The sequence below is a fragment of the Pelodiscus sinensis genome, chromosome 8 (genome assembly GCF_049634645.1).
Source record: "Pelodiscus sinensis isolate JC-2024 chromosome 8, ASM4963464v1, whole genome shotgun sequence".
In the NCBI taxonomy this organism is placed as follows: domain Eukaryota; kingdom Metazoa; phylum Chordata; order Testudines; family Trionychidae; genus Pelodiscus; species Pelodiscus sinensis.
This window is the reverse complement of record NC_134718.1, coordinates 65,897,297-65,918,327: the sequence shown is the minus strand read 5'-3', so window position 1 is coordinate 65,918,327 and position 21,031 is coordinate 65,897,297. Positions and strand designations below refer to the sequence as shown.

The 21,031-nt window shown below is 40.7% G+C and overlaps 1 protein-coding gene across 7 annotated transcripts in view; it reads right to left on the bottom strand.

Moving 5' to 3' along the window:
- Window positions 1-32: 32 nt before the first annotated feature.
- The window catches only part of GPAM (glycerol-3-phosphate acyltransferase, mitochondrial), a 66,204-nt gene continuing 45,205 nt past the window's right edge, over window positions 33-21,031 (bottom strand). For all 7 annotated transcript variants that reach the window (XM_075935470.1, XM_075935471.1, XM_075935473.1 and 4 more), the window contains 8 exons: window positions 20,726-20,796; window positions 16,922-17,186; window positions 14,920-15,062; window positions 12,761-12,838; window positions 7,137-7,277; window positions 6,350-6,539; window positions 6,155-6,213; window positions 33-4,316 (listed from right to left, as the gene is read on the bottom strand). In XM_075935470.1, coding sequence (XP_075791585.1) covers window positions 4,200-4,316; window positions 6,155-6,213; window positions 6,350-6,539; window positions 7,137-7,277; window positions 12,761-12,838; window positions 14,920-15,062; window positions 16,922-17,186; window positions 20,726-20,796 — 1,064 coding nt within the window. In that variant the 3' untranslated portion in view covers window positions 33-4,199. The remainder of the gene's footprint in view (window positions 4,317-6,154; window positions 6,214-6,349; window positions 6,540-7,136; window positions 7,278-12,760; window positions 12,839-14,919; window positions 15,063-16,921; window positions 17,187-20,725; window positions 20,797-21,031) is intronic.

The following is a 21,031-nucleotide window of genomic DNA, read 5'->3' as shown; positions in this document are numbered from 1 at the left end:
ATGTTTAATTAAGAAAAGATTTGGTGGGGAAAGAAGTTGGAGAATTGTTTATTTTACCACTTTTTTTAAATTGACAAAAAGCTGTTCAGTGTCATGCTAGCACAAAACATTTAAATTAGTTTATTAAAATAAGACTACAGTACGCCTCTGTGCTTTTTAAGGATGGATACAGTAAGACATGTAATAAGGCAAAAAAGTGTAGTAGTTTCAAATTAACATAGGCAGAACTCAAATACAGACACACAGTAACTATATTTTACAACACCATACACGAGAAACAGGATAAGGAGGAAATATCTTTTATTGGACCAACATCTGTTGGAGAAAAAGACAAGTTTTCGAGTAACAGAACTTCTTCAGTTGTCAAACTTCAGTGTCAAAGCTAAATGCAAAATTGAACAAATAGTTAAACAGAAGCAGCTGGCAGGTATTCTAAGAGATTATTCAAGATGAAGTGGCCAGATTAACACCTCTTTAGTCACAGGACAGAAAGGAGGGTTAGCCATAAAGCCAGTGTATTTATTAAGACCATACTTTTTCACGTATGCACTTCAACAGAATTTGGTCCAATAAAAAGATATTACCTCACCCACCTTCTCTCTAACATCGTGAGACAGACAATACATAAGGACTTTCCAATGTAATTTTTGTTTTGAATAGTATGATTCTGATACTCCTTTACAGAGCAAGCAATTAGTTAATGCCCAATTGCACTTTTGAACTAAAGGTAGCAGAATAATGCCCCATACTATCAAAGACAAGGGATGTATGCATAATATGCAGCCACTGGTAGGGATTAAATATGCTAACAAATGTACAGCTTCTGAAAAAAAAGGAAGGGGAGCTCTACACTTTAAAACAAATACAATGTACAGGACAGCATGTGGAAAGATTTGATATCATGCTTATACTTTATTGATAAACCCTTATCTTGCAAAGACTCAAGCACCAGAGTAACTAGGATCCTGAGAATAAAGTAACTTGTATGAGTAAGTATTGTGGCATTTCAAGTCCAGATAAAAAAATATGAACTCTGAATCCTTTCTATATATCAGCCAAGGAGGCTTGAGAGTTTAAAGATACTAGAGGCCCAGACCCAGCGTAAACATTTTGTAGTGTTATGGACAGTCAATTGTTTAATCTATACATTAACTTCAGGGAAAAGCATAACCAATACATGCCCTATCTACACATGCCTATAGAGATACATATAATGGCAGAAAGCAAAAACCTCTGTCAGCACATTCATAATACAACATTTCCCTCTATGCTGTGGTTTTCAAATTGCAGCTTCGTAGGGTTATAGAAGCATATTCCTCTCTGCTTACTGTAGGAACTAATGTTTATTCACATCCATGTTCTCACCCCCAACTTTATAACTAACAGGAATTTTAATAATCTAATCCACATATCATCAATTGTGATACCTAGCGAATACATTCTGGTGACCATACTGGTCCCTGGACTCCATATCAATTTAAATTAGGCAGAACATTTTCATTAAAGCTAATCAAGCTTCAACTGCTTCATATTGCTTTTTTGTTCATTTAGTTATCATGCAGCCCTCACTATCTTATATACTTCAGATTTACTGAAGTGCAGTAAATGGAGAAGTTTTTTTATTTACAAACACCTCCCCGCTTGATCTTAAATGGATGCCCACAACTACCTTAATAATTGCTAAGCAGAGAACACATCCGATTAACAAATAGTTCACATTAACTAGGATGACAGGAACCTGTATTCTAAACAGCTGTCCGACTTTCCTAGAAAGTCCTATATTTCAGCCACTACTTGGTTCATCCCTATAGAAGTACATAAAAATAAAAGCAATTTGACCAGCTTTTATCTCTAAATGTAAGTTGGGTTCAGAATTTCTTTTAAATGCTCTAAAGTATCTGATTAGTGACAGAACACATGCACAATAGTCCTCTCGCAAAAGAGAAGCAATAATATTTAAAAAAAACATACTCTGAAATTGTCAATATTAATAGCATTTAATCAGTAGTTATACAACTTTTTTATTAACAAATGTGCAGTAAAAATAAGTTACTCCTAATGCTGCAAATTACTCAAACTGTATGCAGCAGTTCTACGCCGGAGTAACTGTGCAATGTCTTTGTGATACAAGTGATACACTAATTCCCATTATTACAGATGATTAAATTAATCACACATTTGATAACCCTAGTGCTTGTTTTACCTGCAAACATAGGGTAGAGGAGTTAAGTGAAACACTACCCTGAGTGAAATGGTTGATTTCTCACAGGAAGGAAAAAAAAAGAAAAAGCGCAAAGCAATCCAAATCAGAATACAGATCAATAAACCAGCTCCACACCTGATTGATTTATTGCTTCAGTTAGTACAAGTTGTACCTCCCTTAGCTGGGACTCCCTGGTCTAACACTGACCACAGATGCTCTTGGACCACAGAACCCAGAACAGGGAGGTCTGGCAGCAGGGCAGGAGTGCTGTAGGGGGCATTGACGACTCAGCCGGGAGCCCCAGTGTGGAGGCTAGGGGGAATGGGCGGCACAGCTGGGAGCTCTGGTCCTGGCTGCAGAGCTCCAGTCTTGGCTGTGCAGCTCCAGCCTCAGCCGCAGAGCTAGGAAGCTGCGGAGCTCCAGCGCCAGGCAGTATGGAGCTCCAGCCTCAAAGCCAGTTGGTGCCCAGCTCTGGCCTCAGCCGTAGAACAAGGCAGTTGCAGAGCTCCAGCCCTGGTGCTCCGACCCCAGCAACAGCAGGGCCAGCAGCATCTAGAGAGCCCTGGAAGGCTGGGGCGGCAGCAGCAGGAGCAGGCTAGCACCCTAACCTGGTGGCCTGGGTCAGGAGAGGAGGGACCTCCTCTGGTCCAGCAAATCCCCTTGTTTGGGACCAGTCAGGTCTTGAAGGTGCCGCACCAGTGAGGTCCATCCTGAATCAGCTAAGTGAAACTGAACTGCAGGATTAGGGCTTGCAGTCAGATATGTACCCCCTGGAGTATCCAACTGAAGTCCACAGATCCCCATATGGGCACAGAGGACCAATCCCAAGGATCAGATTATTTAAAAAAAAAATAGAACCCCTAATACTAATTTTAATTCCCAATTGGACTAAAACCAAAAATGAAAATTTACCACATTTTCCTGTTTCCAGAGGATGCTATTATCCAAACAATTTAAAACTGCTCACTTTATAACTCAGCCATAGAAAACAGAATGGGGACATCTACTTCAGTTTAAAAGGGATTAGAAAGGTCAGTTCTAGAAGATTGCAATGTTATTGTTGAAAATTTTAGAGCCAAAATTAAAATAATTTCACAAAATAAAATATCAACCAACAGGTAACAGCATAAGAAAGAAGCCTTCTCGGTTTGCTGGCTATCCTTAAATTTTCTGTTCAAAACAAACAACTGTCAACTGCATTAGCTAAACAATATTTTTTTATTAAATACAAAACTTATGTGGTTAGAATACATTCATGTTTTAGACAAATTAATTCCCTATTTCTATTAGGAGTAAAGGACAGCAAGTCCTAATAAAAGTGTGCTACTATCACATTCTACTATGACAACAGTGTTTAGTGCAATTTATTATTGCATTATGCAGTCCCGATAGCACTGGTTTGCAACTCAATTGATTGTTATTCTCAAGATTTTGGCATTTATTCTAGATGCTAATAATTATGAAAAACTATGGCTTTTTCCATCAAGTATGACTATCTATGCAAATCTTTATAAACCATGAATTTTAAACAAACTAGAGAGGAATGGGATGACAAATTTTCTGAAGTAATAGTTTTCACAGTTTTTTTCTCCCATAAGTAGTGTTTCCACTAAAATCAAGATCTCAGGGCTAGCTATAAATCACTAAGATCTGCATTTGTGCATCTATCCCAGTCATTAGTCTTTAAAAGTAATTATGTAAAATGTAACACTGATAAATTTTAACTTTTTATTTTAAAATCTAGTTTTAATTTCATTTTTTTTTTCTGCAAACATGACTAATCGCTTGCATCCAAAGTGTCACCTGTGTATTATTGTATTACCACAGGGTTGGGACCATCAGAAATCCATAAATGCACACGTAAGGCACGGTCTTTCTAATGGTTCAAGTCAAATAAGGCCTTATCAAATAAGGACACCTTACGTTCTGAAGGACTAGCAAATGCCCTCAGGTTTGACAATCTCAGAACCTGTCTTGTCTCCTTGGCAAACAAGAGCTACAGCACAGTGAAACTGAGGACGAATTCCAGTAGTTTTTGCCGGTTGCGCTGAGGTAGGAAAGTACTGCTCAGTTCCAAAAAAGTCTCTCTCTTCTGTTTGGTCTCCTTGAAAACCTAAAGGGAAGGATGAAGACATGCCTCTTCATTAACATAGTCAACCAGAATTGCTTATTTGTAATGAAGAATGTACAACAGTTTATGATCTATCCTCATGAGAACCTTGGACCTACAATACACATTCAAGCATTGAAACCATGTAGTTGCTGAAAGTTGTAACAGATGAGAATCATCTCCGGAATCCCTACTTCACTCTAGTACATCATAAGGATATTATTATTATTAAATACAAAGCACGTAGACTAGTGATTGGCATCCTGTGGCCCCTCCGCGTAATCTGACATGCAGGCAGAGGAGCAGCAGCAACATGCTAGCTGTCGCTTCCCACATCTCCCAAAGGCCAAGAGCAGAGAACCACTAATAGCCACTGATCGCTGTGGGAGGCAATGTCTGTGCACAGGCAACATCAGCAAAATGTCTCAGGACTTGCACTCAGATTACCACCACTGATGTAAAGAATTCTGTCAGCCAGGATTTCATGCATGTGATAAAGAACAATTGCTTACTAGAATCAACTGGAAAGATTTACCTTCCTAGCATCATCATGACTGACACTTTTAAGCACTTGGGTATTGTTGGGATTTGAAGTAGCATGGAGGAAGAAGAGCGATTATGCCAGATACAAGATGTAATTTGGAAGAGGTCTGAAAAGACCAATCATTTTGGGTGAGATTATTTACAAGTATATTCTTAAGTGTAGAAACATTAACATTTAATGGGAACAGAAGTGTTCAAAATGATGAGACAATTTGACAACAAATGATAAATATCAGCTTTGAATTAACACATCAGGACTAGTTGTATCCATGGGCATACATCAGATGTATGAGAAATGACCTGAAAAAGTACACCACATGGAATTATCAGACTAATAATAAGGGGAAACAATGTGATTAAAGAGAAGAAAAACAAACTTTTCAATGTCTAGTTTCAAAAACAAAAAACAGAATTAAATAATATGAGCAGATGCAAGTAACAGATGTCAGCTACTTCTACTACCCTAGCAGCACTGTATATTAAAATAAATACTCTGTAATTGATAAACAGATTAAGGCAGCATCCCAAAGCACATTTAACAAACTGTAGAAATTTGCGTTCATTCTAATAGCCAGCTTAATACTCAACAAGTCATGCCAAAGGCATTCAGTAACCCTTATCCAAAAACATTCTGTGCTTTGTATCTTTCAACCTAAAAAGGTACTATTCAGTATGATCATAAAAAAATAAGTTGCTTTGAAAAAATGAAGGGATATAATTAAAAACAAAACCAAACGTATCAAGGTGCTAGTGACAGTATGGAAAGGCAAGTTTCATCCAGTTATGTAAGGAAACATCTCTATCTTCATGGCATTGTTCTGATATTTCAGGTTCATTGGGACATGGCTGCCATTGCTGTTAGGAACATAGTTATCCAGGAGTGGCTGAGGAATTCTGTTGGTCCCTGTGACAGTCCTGGAGAGTCCGCATCTGCGGTGCCTTTCTGTTCATTCACGGTTTGGACAGCATGCTTAATTGTATGGCTGTTAATGCAGGCAAGATCTCCTGGAGGGCTTGGAAAGTTATGGCAAATAATGAGCCATCCTTGTCAATTTCTTTTAGCAGTGGGAAGTGCAATGCTACCCTTCCTCTGAAGCCCTAAACCTCAAAGCCAGGTAGCCACTTACAAAGCACAACAGGAAGACACATGTAGAAATATTTACTTGGAAAAAATTAGCAAAGATTGATATTGTACAGCATTCATGCACTATTCAAAGTTTGCCTTTGAGTAGCTCACATTAAAAGAGCCTCGCCAGTTTCAGTTGAAGAGCAGAAACCTTTCCATTCAAAACACTTACCCCAATATCCTTAAAGACCTTCAGTGTATTTTTCACAAGACAATAGGTGGCACACTCAGCTATGAGGAGGGGGGAAAAAAAAAACATGTATTTCAGGTCAAAGATAATACACTGTGTGCTAGGAAGAATAAGAGATATGCATCAATAACTGAAATATTGGCTCTGCTTTATCCAGAGCCAAACTGCTCAACATACCATACACTGCAACACTCCTCTCTGTCCTGTTTATTAGGTACTTGTGTAACTTCTGCAGGTATTCTGTTTCTGACACAGGGCCACTGAAGTTGTGGATAAAGATAGCAGCTGAACTGTAGGCCTCGAGTAAAGGCCCTAGTAATCTTTGCAGGAAGGTAATGTACTGCTGATGTTCTTGGGATTGGTTCACCTAAGTTAGAGCAGCATAAATGAAAATGAATGAAGCTTGCAGAAGTGAACGATGACCAGCTACATAGTAAAAGTTTAAACACTGGAAACAATCATTCGAAGGAACAGGAGGAGGGGCATATATTACAATAGTGTATTATTATAGAAAAGCAAAAGTGGTCTGACATGAAAAATTGCTCTACAAATCACACTTTCACTAGTTTTTCCCCAGGACATTAACAGTGAAGCATGTTTTCATCACTTAAAAGATCATATTGCTTTGCAATAAATGGCACAATCGTAATTCATTCTTTTACAGAGATGACCATCAGTTTCCAAATGAGTACTTAAAAATCCCAAAACAAACGTCACCACTCTGTCAACCAACAAACCAAAACAACCACAAAACTGGTAAATTTGCTTTCCAAGAAGAAACAATGCAATTCAACTTCTAGCAACGAAACTAAAGGCTGACCACACAAGGAGACTATACTTTGTGTATCAAGAAATCATATCTTCTGACATGACTTGGGTCCCAAATTAAAAATGTACACACATATAAACCACTGTATACAAAGGAACAGTACATCACATCTGTGGGTAGCTTTATAAACAATACCTTTAGATAGCAATCCCTCTGCTCTTCTCCAAAGTCACTATCTTCATCTTCTTCATCACTTCTCCAAGACAAGGGCTCAGGAAGCTTTTTACCCCACTGCTGCTCTGTAAGGCTAGGGCTAATATCCTCCTGATCGTCTTGCTTAAAATCAGAAGGGAGAAGAAAAAAAGGTAAGCACCCAGAAAAACAAATGCAGGTGATAGCCAGATATCACAGCTTAGTGATAATGCAGTAGGGCTCACAATGAGCATGAGCCAGCTGAGATCCAATCCAGACAAGACTGAAGTAAGTAGACAGAAACAAACCAGAAGAATTGGTAAAGTTTGTTTCTCCTCTCTTGACTGGGTAACTTTGCCTATCACATGACAGAGGCAGTCTTGAGTAAGGGAGCCTTGTAGGATCCTCTCTCAGGAAGAGCTGAGAAGTGTTCATTTCACTAGGAAACACAAACTGGTCTTTGTAGAAAATGAAGTATCATCGGTCTAATCTTATTATAATTGATGGTTTAAATCAAGAAACAAAGTCAATGACAACGGAAAAATGGAGTAAAGTGATACAGTGTGTTAGGAAAGTTTCAAGAGGCAGCATACATCAAAGAAAAGTTTCATCACCCATTTCACTAGGAGGTTCATTTTTTGGGATGTGGATTTCACTACAGTGATCTACAACTTTGTGAACTCAAGGATGAATTACTGAATTTGTTTTGTATACTGCTGTACTGGAAAACTAAATGAAAATTTCAAGCTAGTACAGAATTCAGCAGCAGGTTTAAGTGCTACTTAACTCTGTTAACCATGCTTATTGCACTTGTTTCCACGCTCACGCAGTGGTTGAAGATTCAAAGAGTTTGATTTAATAAAATAAGTGATTTGTCCTGAGTCTCTGAGATAACACTGGTCTCCTTGTGTTGCATCATTCCAGCAATTAATAGCACTCAGTTTAACTTTGGAGGGGCGGCTGTCAATGCATTTCTAGGGAAGTGTCCTTCATGCAAACTCACTTCTCATTTGCAGTAAGAGGCTGCAAAGCATGATGCAAAATATGTTCTTCCACAGGCTTTCAAGGGGCACATGTTGGCGAGAGTGTCAATGAGATGGCATCTATTCTGCCATCACAACGGGCTTAAGGAGAGCTCATTTGTCTCTGGCTTATTTCTTGTAAAATGTTAGTCTGTAATATAGATGTGCACATGGGAAAGGATACCGACATGTTTAGAAATCTAAACATTATTTAAAATGGCAAAAAAAATTATATATGTTAAATTAGCTACAATAAGAAGGACACTGAGGTTTACAGTTAGATCAAACCATGTTACCAGAAATGATCTGGAAGTGCTATAGCATAACCCCATGTTCTACATGTTTTCATTCCCAGATCTGTATCACTCTGAGGCTGTGTCTACATTGGCACCCTTTTCCGGAAAAGGGATGCTAATGAGACTTCGGAATTGCAAATGCCGCGGGGGATTTAAATATCCCCCGCGGCATTTGCATGAACATGGCTGCCGCTTTTTTCTGGCTCGGGGTTTTGCCAGAGAAAAGCGCCAGTCTAGTCGGGATCTTGTGGAAAATAAACCCTTTGAAAGTAGGAATAAGGGATCTTCCAGAAAAGGGTTTTTCCCCACAAGATCCCGTCTAGACTGGCGCTTTTCTCCGGCAAAACCCCGAGCCGGAAAAAAGCGGCAGCCATGTTCATGCAAATGCTGCGGGGGATATTTAAATCCCCCGTGGCATTTGCAATTCCGAAGTCTCATTAGCATCCCTCTTCCGGAAAAGGGTGCCAATGTAGACACAGCCTCAGAGTGATACAGATCTGGGAATGAAAACATGTAGAACATGGGGTTATGCTATAGCACTTCCAGATCATTTCCTTTTCTGGAAAAGGGTGCCAATGTAGAGACAGCCTGAATGTCTTACACTTTTAATAAGAGAAATGTACCATTACCCAATGAGTATTTTATTTGCTCTGGGGAGGTCGTCCTGATTGAGTAAGGGGTTTTATTTTTATATTAAAATTCTCAAACTCTCTTTAGCTAAATTAAATGGCAGTGGCTAAGGTATACTCTTAACTGAGTCAGCTGCATATGTAGAAACATTCATTTTACTTAGCTGTGGATAGACAGCCTTTGGTGATAGGAGTTACTCTGGTACATGACGGAAGAGTATTCAGTTATTTTTCAGACTAGAAAGAGAAAACGAAGCAACAAAACTTCAGTGTGACTAATAACAGAGAAAGACCCAAAGAGTCCATTATTGCCACCAGGGCTGGCACTTTATAAAGATATGAACATTCTTCAAGGCTTGTGTGGGATCAATATATTATAACTATAATTAAGACAGAAATGACTGTCTTCTGAAATTGACTGAAGGCATGAGAGTGACATGGGCAGACCATGTTAACTGGTACTGAAATTGTTTCAAAGCAAGGATTAGGGATGGCCATGATCAGATAGCATAGGAGTAACGGAAGGAGGAATGTATCTGGTATACCAAGGAACCAGTCTCACCAAAATGAATTCTATCAAGCTAATGCTCCCTTTGCAGGTGCATAAGAAACTCAATCTACTACAGAGAAGCAACAAGGCTCTATTCACTGTACCTGGGGATTGAGGTGTGTCAGAAATGCTCCATCTATCAGATCCATGTATTGATGAAGGAGACATTTAGGAGGAATCTTCCAAGAAGGGACACATTGTTGGTAAAATATATCTTCAGAAGAATTACAGTCAGAGAGAGGGTTTACTTTACATAGACTCCCTCATATCTTGGTGAACATAATCAAGAGTGTGAGTGCTTAAGATTCCGTACATTGCTGTGTGAGATTCAAAGAAGGGGCTTACAAAGAAATCAAGTGGAAATGCTGTTCAGTCATCAGGCAGGTAGCATGGGAAAGCTGGGTAGCATGGCTGAGAAGTTGAAGTGAAAACATGACTGACTCAGATGACGCCTCCCTCAACTAGGAGAGAACTAACTATTAAAATCTGACATCAGTTTTACTAGTCTGAAACAGAGTCACTGAAGTTAGAATAAATATTAAGTAGCTGTTCAACACTAAAAAGGGATTTGAGTTTCACTTACTCACAATCACACGTGGGTAAGACACACAGTAGAGAATTGCTTCAAGAACTCACAAATGTGAAGCAGGTGGACTAAAACTCTGTAAGAATCCTTATGCTAGGAGATAGGATTCATTTCATTTTTATCGTGTTGCTGTCTGGCAGGATTCAAACAATCGCATAATAGAGACAGAATACAAAACGTTTCCTTTCATGCCATCCAAGAGAGATGCAGACAGGTCTTAGGAAAAAATGAAGTATCATCAGTCTAATCTTACTGTAATCAGGATTTTTTATTTTAAATCAAGTAATAAAGTCAATGACAACAGAAAAATGCACTAAAGAGATACTATGTGTTGAGAGTTTTAGACCGACAGAGTGGACCATTCAAACAATGGGAAAAGAGAAACTTCGAAAAACCAACAAAGTTCCAATTAACATGAGTCAGAGACCTAAATGTGCAACTTTCAGCAGTAAAAAAATAAATTAAAAATATAAAAAAATAAAAATCAGTTAATGCAGTAGCCAGACACAACTGACAGACTTCAATTAATCACACACATTGTTCTGAGGTTAAGTTGAAAAAAAAATGTATCCCAAATGTCCTAAACAGGGAAACTGTGATTATTCCCCACAGTTGTCTGCCACTAATGATGTATATTTTAAAATTGAATTAAACATGAAGTCTATCGCTGTTTCACCCTGGTTTATTAAAGATACACACACTGTATACTTGACTTGCTGTGTGTCTCAAAATTAGACAAGATAGCAATCAGAAGCACACAGAGAAATGAGTTAAAAGGATGCAAAATGCATCAAAGGAGAAAACATCAGTATGTACGCAACTGACATGAACAGCGGTATAGCCTGGAGACAATACTGTACTTGAAATAAATCTTGCAGAAAGTGGTGGTGAGATTGTATTAGAAAAACTGTACAGAGTATCTGAGAGATTAGGAAATAGCCCTATTTGTTTGTCCATTCAATTCAGATGAAGTAAGGTAGATAAACATAACCTAATAGTTCTGGTCGTGGAAAGTACCTGAAAATGAGTAAGGTATTTTAAATATCAGCTTATGCAGTAACAGAATCATACAAGCCTATGCAAAAGAAATAGGAAATACTGCAACAGTATCATTTGATTCCTTAATATCAGAGGACTGAACAAAGTTCTGTTTCCCTGGCATTCACATACTGCAATGATGGATCTAATATAAGATCCAAAATAGATCATGTCTTGGAATGTACAAGTGTCAGAGAATAAGGAAGTTTTATACGGCAAATAGATATATATAAAATATTCAGAAATGAGACAATCAAGTCAAGGAAACAAACAAGCATTATATATGACCTATAAGCCACTTCCAGCCCAGTTATTGATGGCAAAGACGGGGAGACAGATGATACATGTTTATAACGAAGCCCCTAAGACAAAACATATGCTTTGAGAGGCAGACACACAACAGACATTTATGCCATTATACACACCTATTTTTTTCCTGGAATCTGGAACATTAAGTAAATAAGAATAGGATTCAGAGGACAAGAAATGCTTCATGCAGAGAATGCATTGTAAAACATGATCATATGCTAACATTTCATGTACAAATCTAGATAACATGTCCAGAAAAAAAAAGAGTTTTAGAACTAGGAAAATCTCTCTCTAGAAAACAAGAAGTGAATTCTACCTATTTAACTACTATTTAAAAGGGAACTTGTGGTATCCCAAGAGCTGCAACAGAGTGGAGTTGAACAAGAATCACAAAGCACGGGATGTGGATCTAGTTTACCTTCAAACAGGAGAAATTAAAGAAGGAAGCAGCCAAATATGTGTAACCATCTTATTTTTTCTGCTACTTTACCATTTATAATTGTCATGGAGCTGTGTAGGATTCTGACAGAAAAAAATGCAACAATACATTCATCTTTTTACTTCTCAATGGAGGGGGGAGGGTGTGCATGCACATGCACACATTAACAGATTCCCTGATGGGCACAAATATGGAAGACAAATTATTGCCTCCATTCTTAGCCCAGTCTTGCTGTATTTGCTGCAGCAAGATACTTTGCACTTCCCCAATTACAGAGACCAGAAAGAGAACCTGTTGCAAGTTAGAGCAAGCCTCAGGCCTGCATCACCTATAGATTACCACAGATGAGGGCAATTCCCAGTTACCCCAACAGTGCAGTTTTATGTTCCCTTTGTGTAGCTGTACTTTGTGCAGGGAATTAAGGATGAGCTATATCACATAGTCACTGAAATTACAAGGACTTAAATATTAAAAGCTATCACTACAGGCCACTTTAAGAGTTGGCGTAAAAGTCACCATAAGCAGCATTAGCTTGCTGGGATGCTGGTCCCATGAAGTGATTCTGACAAAGTATAGTACTTTGTGCTTTAAAATAAAAGAATAAAGAGATTTCAGTTTAGGATTTCCTTAGTTGTTATGCTCTTCAAGTGAAAAAGTCTCAGTTTACATATTTGGAATAAGTCCCATAGTAAGTAAAAAGCAAAAGATTCCATAACTGCAAGCAAAGCGGAGAACAAAAAAAATTGTAATCATCTTACCTCCGCCACCAAAAGAATGCCATATTGTATAAATCTTTCAACTGCCTCATGGCAAACTTGGTACAACATCTGACAGGGCTGAACAAAAATAAAAAGATAAAAAATTGAATCCTTTATATGTTCTTTCACCCTAATCAACCAGTGTTTTTGTTTAGACATAGCATTGCCCCCTTTAAGCAAGTTCCTCAATTCTTATTCATGCTCTCACTCCATTAGTGCACGTTCTTTTTTTTTCATTTGCACTGGTACACTTGAAAACAAATCCATCAATGGGATGTTTCAAACGCTTAGTCCAGTCTAATTTTAGATATGAAAAATCTTTTCACTGGCCAGGAGAGAGAGACCAGGTGACCTCCCTAAAATTTTATATCTAATTATAATTATTTTGTTAAATGAATAACTGGTAATCATTGGTCAGTTTGGGATGAAATCTTAATACATATAAAAACTGCAAAACCTATTCCCCAAATTCTCCTACACTTTAAAGAAACTCCCGATAGAAGCTTAAATCGAAACTGACCTATTTTTAATGGTTATAATCTGATGTCAATGTGCACAAGTTTGAGGTTAATGATTGTTTATTTTTCTTAAATGCAGAAGGAGCATAAATGTACAGCTGGTCCCCAAGTTACAAACGAGTTACGTACCAAACATTAGGTCATAACTCGATCCATTGGTAAGTCGGATTACATTCACTTACATACTGCCACGTTGTATAGGAGGTTGGTCATAAATATGAACAGTCGTAAATCGATGCGTTCATAACTCGGGGACCGGCTGTATTGATCAGCTCTATTCTTCAAACTACAGTACAGCCCAGACAAGATATCAAACATAATTTATCCTCCACTCAAACATCAAGAAAGGGCTAGGAAACTCCAGCAAAGTTTCCCCCATCAGAAACAAACGTATTAGACGAGGACATGTATTTCTAATATTCTGAGTGGACACTTATTGAAAAAGGAAAAATATTGTTGTTGTTTTTGAAAATGAGTAGTTTATTTATCAATACAATATTAAAATTGAAGTGTTTGGTACAGTTCTTTTATTGGTCTACAGTTGAAATAAGGCATGTCAGGCCCTGGATAAGATCACCGATAAATATTTGGTGACGTGCAGCAAGATTACTGGGGTATTCTTTAATTTGGCAAATGCCTTTGAAATCTGGAGACCTGCTTTCAGATTGGACTCCAGTCACACGTGCAAAGAATTTGGTGATCTTGATTTGGTAGTTCATGTTTGTTTCAATCAGGGCTGGGCAAGATGTGGCCCGGGTACTGGATCCGGACTGCCTACTGCAACTGGCTGCTTTCTATTAACATATCTTGCTTCCCATGCCACAGAATTTCCAGGAGGTGACTCAGGCAGCAAGATCCCACTTAAAGGGCTCACGGCTCCACCCCAGCAGAGGCCAAGACCATGAGCCCTTTAAACAGCTACAGTAAGCCTGGGCAGCTGCCCGGCAATGCAGTTGCGGCAGGTCCAGAATCTGCAAGTTCTTTGCTGTGTTTTTAATTCAAAGCCTCTGGCCCCAGACAACTCTGGTGGGAGGCTAGTCCCCAGCCCCACCCTTTCTGCCCCAGGCCCCGCACCTTTGAGAGGGATGGAGCCCTTCTATGAGCATGTACCAAAATGCATTAAGTGGTCCACCTGCAAAAATTATTGCCCACCCCATTGGTTCAGCTGGGCTGGCGGTGGGAGGTGGCCAGGAACTAGCATGTGGCTCAGCTAGGATGCCTGAAGATGGGAGGATAGAGGCTTATGAGCTGAGAAGCCTGGCACATGGTCAGCTGGGCTGCAAAGGTCCGGGAGCTGGTGAACGGCTCAGCTGGGCTGCAGACGGGAGTTGGTACGCCACTCAGCTGGGCTGCGGGGGGAGCCAGTAAGCTCGGGCGAGGGGGAGGGAACAGGAGGTGGAGCTGGCAACAGTGGAGCTAGAAATGACCTCCACTAATCCAGGAAAATCCCTCATCTGGGACCAGTCAGGTCTCGAAGGAGCCGGACAAGAGTGGTCCAACCTGTACATTAAGACCACACCAGTAAATTAGAAACAAAGTTCAATTTTTAAAAAATGTCCATTCCATTTAGAACGACCAAGACCGACATTACTGGAATGGAGTTGGAATTATGGACAATACGCTAGGAAGCGCTTCACTCACCAAAGATATAGCACCTTCGTTGGAAAGCAGGTGGCACAAGCTAGCAGCTTTACGGACCAGTTGTTCTTGGCTAATCATGTTGGGAGAAATGCCGTTGATGCCATTTCTATACTTTTTACTCTGCACTGCGTGCAGACTGCAGGCTACAGCAGAAATATGAATGCAATGGTTGTTAATTTTCCTACAGAGCTTTTTAAGAAGGGAGACTTAGGCTTACTAACAGGAAAGGTATATGAGCTTAAAAACTGACAATCATTACAACATAGAACTGAAAACTATTAAATGACTAAAGCTACGTCATCCCATATACATGAACCACAATGGTGCACAAATGAAGGAAACAGATTTTAAAAGATAATGAAGCTACTAAAAATAAAAGATTACACCACAATGTGCAAAATTCTCAACTGTAATTCAGAGCCAACCATTAATAAGAATTAAAAATAGTCAAGATGTGCTCTACCCCTGGGAAAAAATACAGAAGAGGGAGTAGTCATCAGATGTGTGTTCAGTTACATGTTATCTAACATGCCTAAACTGAACAGTCGTGTAACTGCATCCACTTCTAACAGTTACACGACTATTCAATGGTCCCCGAAGGCTGAGCTGGCAGCCAGCATGCTCCCAGCTCCCGGTCACCCCATGCTGCCGCCACCTCTATACCAGTGGCAGTAGTGCGGGGTGGCAGGCGGAGCTAGTCAGCGAGAGGAGCCTTTTTAATCTTCTCCGCAGCGGTAGCTCCTTTCCGCAGGGAACTCAGACCCCTCCCACAGACAGGGGCTGTTACCACGGAGCAGCTTGCTGTGGAAAAATGCTCCTTTGCAGCAGCCTCCCCGTCCCTCTTCCGTCTCCCCCCCCCCCCCCCCATCAGAGGCAGCAGCTTGGGAGGAGTGGTACGTGGCACTGGAGAGCCAGTGTTGTGGGAGCCAACTTTTAAGCCAGATCCCGCCAGCACTGCTAACTGCCCCGCCCCTACTGCCTCTGTAGGAGGCAGCAAGAGTGGGGACAGGCGGGTCTGTGGAGCCAGCATGCACAGATAGTCAGCTTAAAAGCCAGCTGCCAGTGTGTATCAGCTCCTGCCTGCCTCCTCACCCACTGTACTGCTGCTTCTCGATCAGGTGGATCTGGTGCTCGTAGGGAAATGGCTTAACTCCTGCTCTCCATGAGCACCAACTCCCACCTCCCCCACCTTGCTGCCTCTGGTTGGGGGGGGGGGGGGGGAGAGAAATGCATGTAGTTGACAAGATTAACAGATAAACCCAAGCATATTGGTTAATCATGCAGTCGTCACCATGTTGACATCCCTAGTTCAGTTAATGCAAAACTAAAATAAAATCTTATTTTAATATTCAAGACAGGCATATCTGCCATGTTGGATCAGAGCATGGGTACATAAAATTAGGTACTCTGTTTCTAGCAGTGGTCAATGCTTAGAGACTGCCAAGGAGAATGATTTATTCGGCTTGTGTAATAGTGAACATGGGATACAGGACAGGTGGAATTATTTTCCCAGATAGCTTAATTGTTTGAAAGTTGATTATTTCTTTGCAAATGGTTTTACTCCCCCCCGCCCCGGAGGGGAGGGAGGAATGTGGGAGAGTTTAAACCAGGTTAAACCAGGGGTGGAGAACTTTTTTTGGGGTCAGGGGCTGCTGCTGACCCACAGAAAAATCAGTCAGGGGCTGCATACGAGAAGCAAAACAAATCAATAACAAAACCAAAAAACCCTCACTGATTTGGCCCCTGACTGAGAAGAACGACACTCCTCACATTCTCCTCGCACACCAGAACCTGGGGGGCCCAGGCTAGTAGTTTGTGTGCTTCAGCCCCGCTGTAGGGTGGGGCGGGGAGCCCTGGAGCACCACTGCAGGTTCCCCACTAGTGGGAGGGAACCCTGAACCTTGGGGGCCGCATCCAGCCCTGAGGGCTGAGGTTCGCCACCTGAATTTAAACAAAAGCCTCTATACAAACACATCTTCTCTTGCTAAAATCTAGTACATACCAATAATGGCCTCTTTGATGAAGACATGCAGTACACCATTGCTGTAGAAGTTGAGCTCAAAAACAGCAGGAATAGTTGTGCTGGGAGTGATGAAGAACTCATTATTTTGGTTAGTGTTTGTAATATTTACACAGTTTCCCAACAGGTGGATGGCATGCATGACAACATCTTCAGAATTTCCCGAAAATCCTAAGTCAAAGTCACGGGCCAAGACCTCTTCCTTCATGGAGAAGAAGTCTTCCACCAGCTTGGAAAGATCAACTCCCTGAAGACAAGAGTCGCAAAATGAAATAATGTAAACCTCATGCAAAACAAAATGTTAAGAGAACAATTAAACTTAACCTGTAATCTCAAAACACAAGTAAACAAGTCAAATATACAATTAATTTTGAAAAATCCAAAGCACAAATTATCACATGAACAATTTTCTTCTTGCAAAGCAGACTTTACCAAAGTAATCCATGACTTTGTCACCTCCAATTGGACTGCTGCAAAATACTCTACGGGGGTTACATCTTAAAACAACCCAAAAACTATAGCTAGTGCAGGATAGGACGGCTTTGTGTGCTTAACGGTACATCTCACAACCTATAAAGCCCTAGCAGGTTTGGAACCTGTGTACTTTAGACATCTCATTCCCTCATCTGCCATCGTGTCATATCACTAGAGATATTTTTACCAGCAGACCTTTTGTTTAATTGGTAGGAGGCTTGAGGAAGAGCATTTCTTAACTTGAAATTAATTCCCTTCTCAGTTTACCAAAAGCCCATATTTGCTGAGCTTCAGATCATGTTGCAAAGCACAAGAACTGGGGGTCACCAAATGAAATTAATAGGGAGCAGATTGAAAACAAACTAAAGGACGTTTTTCTTCATGCAGCGCCCAGTCAACCTGTGAAACTCCTTGCCAGAGGATGTTGTGAAGACCAGGAATTTAACAGGGTTCAAGAAAGAACTAGATAAATTCATGGAGGTTTGGTCCATCAATGGCTATTAGACGGGATGGGTAGGAATGGTGTCCCTAGCCTCTGTTTGTCAGAGGCTGGAAATGGATAACAGGAGCGGGATCATGTAATGATTACCTATTCTGTTCACTCCCTCTGGGGCATCTGGCATTGGCCACTGTTTGAAGACAGGACACCGGGCTAGATAGACCTTTGGTCAGAATCAGTATGGCCATTTCACATGAACGGATTTAACTGGAAAGTTACAGTACCCTAGTTTGGGGGGGGGGGGGGATTTATATTTTAGCCATTTCTTCTAATGTCTATGTTTTATTATTTAATTTCCTAACATCACTCCTAAAGGCATTCTGCACCAAAAAAATTAAAAATTCTGCACACAGTATTTTAAAATGTGCAGAATTGTACTTGTCAAATAAATGTGGAGGCTCCAGTATTTCATCGGGGAGCACAGGCCCCTGCCTCACAGAAGCGGGAGATCACTCTGCAGCTTCCCACCCACCCACTTCCCTCCCCCAGGACACAGATTTGGAAGTAAGGCTGCACCCAACTCAGACAGTGCAAGGACCAGTGGAAACATGCTAAGGCCCTGCCCCTCCATACGCAGTGCACTAGGTGTGGGTAGGCAATCTCAGCAAGGCAAGATCCAAGTGTGGAAAGATCCACGTACGGGTTGAGAGGGTTCTGTGTGGGACAGAGTGTGGGTAGCTCAGCTGGAGATCCAGGAGGAGGAAGCAAGGGGGGAGGGAGATCTGGATTCACAGGGGCTTACTAGGGGCAACAGTAATGGGATTCTTCAGGAGAGTGCAGATGAAGGTGAGTGGAGCTTGGCAAGGATTTGGGTGTGGGAAAGCTAAATGGGAAATCCAGATACTGAAGTAGTGAGGCTTCATGGAGTGGGGTCTGGTTGCAGATGGCTCATGGGGATGCTCCAGGTACAGGGGAAGTGGAGGTCATTGGGGAGGTTCTAAATGAAGGAAGGTGAGATTCTAAGTGCAGACGATATGGGTCTGATGGAATCTAGATGCATGGGGATTGGGTGCATGGGGAAAGCAACCCCCTGTACTTTGCTCCTCAGCTACAGAGATGCCTCCCGCTGTAGTTGAGGAGCAATGGGTGCAGGGAGTAGGGGAATTGGCAGTGCCTTCTGCATCTGGAGGAGAAATCTGAGGGGGGGTGGAGCCTGACCCAGCCTCAGCTGCTGTGCAGGGTAAAGGGGAAGTCTTGTCCTCCCCAATGCAGCCAGTACCAGTAGCTGAACCCAGTGCACAGGAGGAGTCACCAGCCAAATCACCCACAGCCCGTCAGTGATTTACATCTTTGCTAGCTGCCCTAGGTACCAAAACATACTGCTGAGGAGGGCTGCGTGACCACTGTTGTGGCTTTCCTTTGCTTCCCTGTCACAAAGTCACTTTCATGCAAGAAAGCAAAGAACTCTGCAGGAGGCATCGATTCTGTGCATGCACAGAGGTTCAGAATTCCCTTAGGAGCAAAACATGCATCCTAGAGCTCTGGATGAATGAGGAGCAGGGATGTAAAATACTATTTAAATGCGTGGAGGCGGGGGGGCAAAGCAGTCCCCGCCACTTCCCCGGCAGCCGCACTCAGGGAGTGGGGATGCTGCTGGATCAGCCTCTGTCTGTGGCCAACCCCTCTCCACAGCAGCGTCTGTCTGTAGAGAACTTGGACCCCCCCCCCCCCCCCCCCCCCACCGGATAGGGGCTGCCGCCATCCTGCTCTGCTGCCTCACATACAGCGACAACAGCACTGAGTGTCAGAGGGTTCCCCAGGAAAGGAGCCAGGAGTGCATTGGCTGCCAGCCCCACCTCCAGGGACTATAGAATAGTCAAATAACTGATAAGAATTCACACGGTTATCGACTATTCGATTACCAGAGAGCTAACATCCCAACTCCTTAGTGAGGAGGGGGAGATTTTAGACAGAATGTGAAAGAGGGAGGGGATAACAATGAATAACTGTATCTTTCTTTAGGAGTGACACATTAAAATGTCAGTTACACATTAGTATCATTCCATTACAAAATAGGAAAGAAAATTTTATTTGAAAATAAACATAGTAGTTCAGCAGTTGTCCACCTGCAATTTATTTGAAACAACTGAGATTAAAAAAAAAAACCACAGAACAAGGAACAAAATTATTGCTTTTAAAAAATCTCTAGTAAGTGTTGAAATTAACATGGGATGAAAGGTTTGTGGCTTTTTTTTATTATTATTCTGTTTTTAGGAAAAGTTTACTTTTTCTTCATTGATAACTAGAACTGGAAGGTTTTTATATATACACCAGGAAAAGTCAGGAAACAGATTTAATCATATACATACAAGTCACTGAAAAAAAAAAGCGTCAATTGATAATAAAAATGTTCAGGTAAGCAAAGGAAGAAAAATGCTACTTGCGAACTTATTTAAGGGTATTTACTTTGTCAACATTACATGCCAAATATTCAATCTGAGTTTTAATTTTATAACATTTTAACTTTTTGAATCTCAACATCAGTCATTAATTACTGGCTTACCTCTCACTGTAACACACTACAGTATTGCATCATTATAAAAATTTTAAAAATTAAAAATCTAAGTAATTTTAAAAACATATCTGCCAAAATTACATAAAAAATTAAATTCTGCCTCAAGCCTAATGATAATTGAAATCAGAGTAGCGCACGTTTCACCATTAACTAGGATACCTATTATAATCAGCTAGCGGAAATCTCTTCCAAATATTTCTTTAATGCAATATTAAAGCACACACTTTTCTCATGGCTGGAATTTTGTAATTCTTCATGAAAACAGCACATGACTATTTCAGCAGCAATACAGCCTTACCTCCCTGTGTCGGTAGAGCAGCAAACAGGCAACTATGTGTGTTGACATCACAGCACATGACTTGTTAGCAGCTAGAAGCAAACAAAACAAAGCTATGCCAGGATATTGTTGTGCTTCTGAAAAACTCTACAAATCATTCATATGGCATAAAATGACAATAGCATTAATTTAATAATTACACTTGGCCCTAACATTTTTGACAAGCGGCAATGTACTCTAAGAGACTCAAAGGACAAGAAGCCAGGAATTCTAGAGTTCCAACATACCCTGTCATTGACTTGCTGCATGATCTTTGGCAAGTCTCCC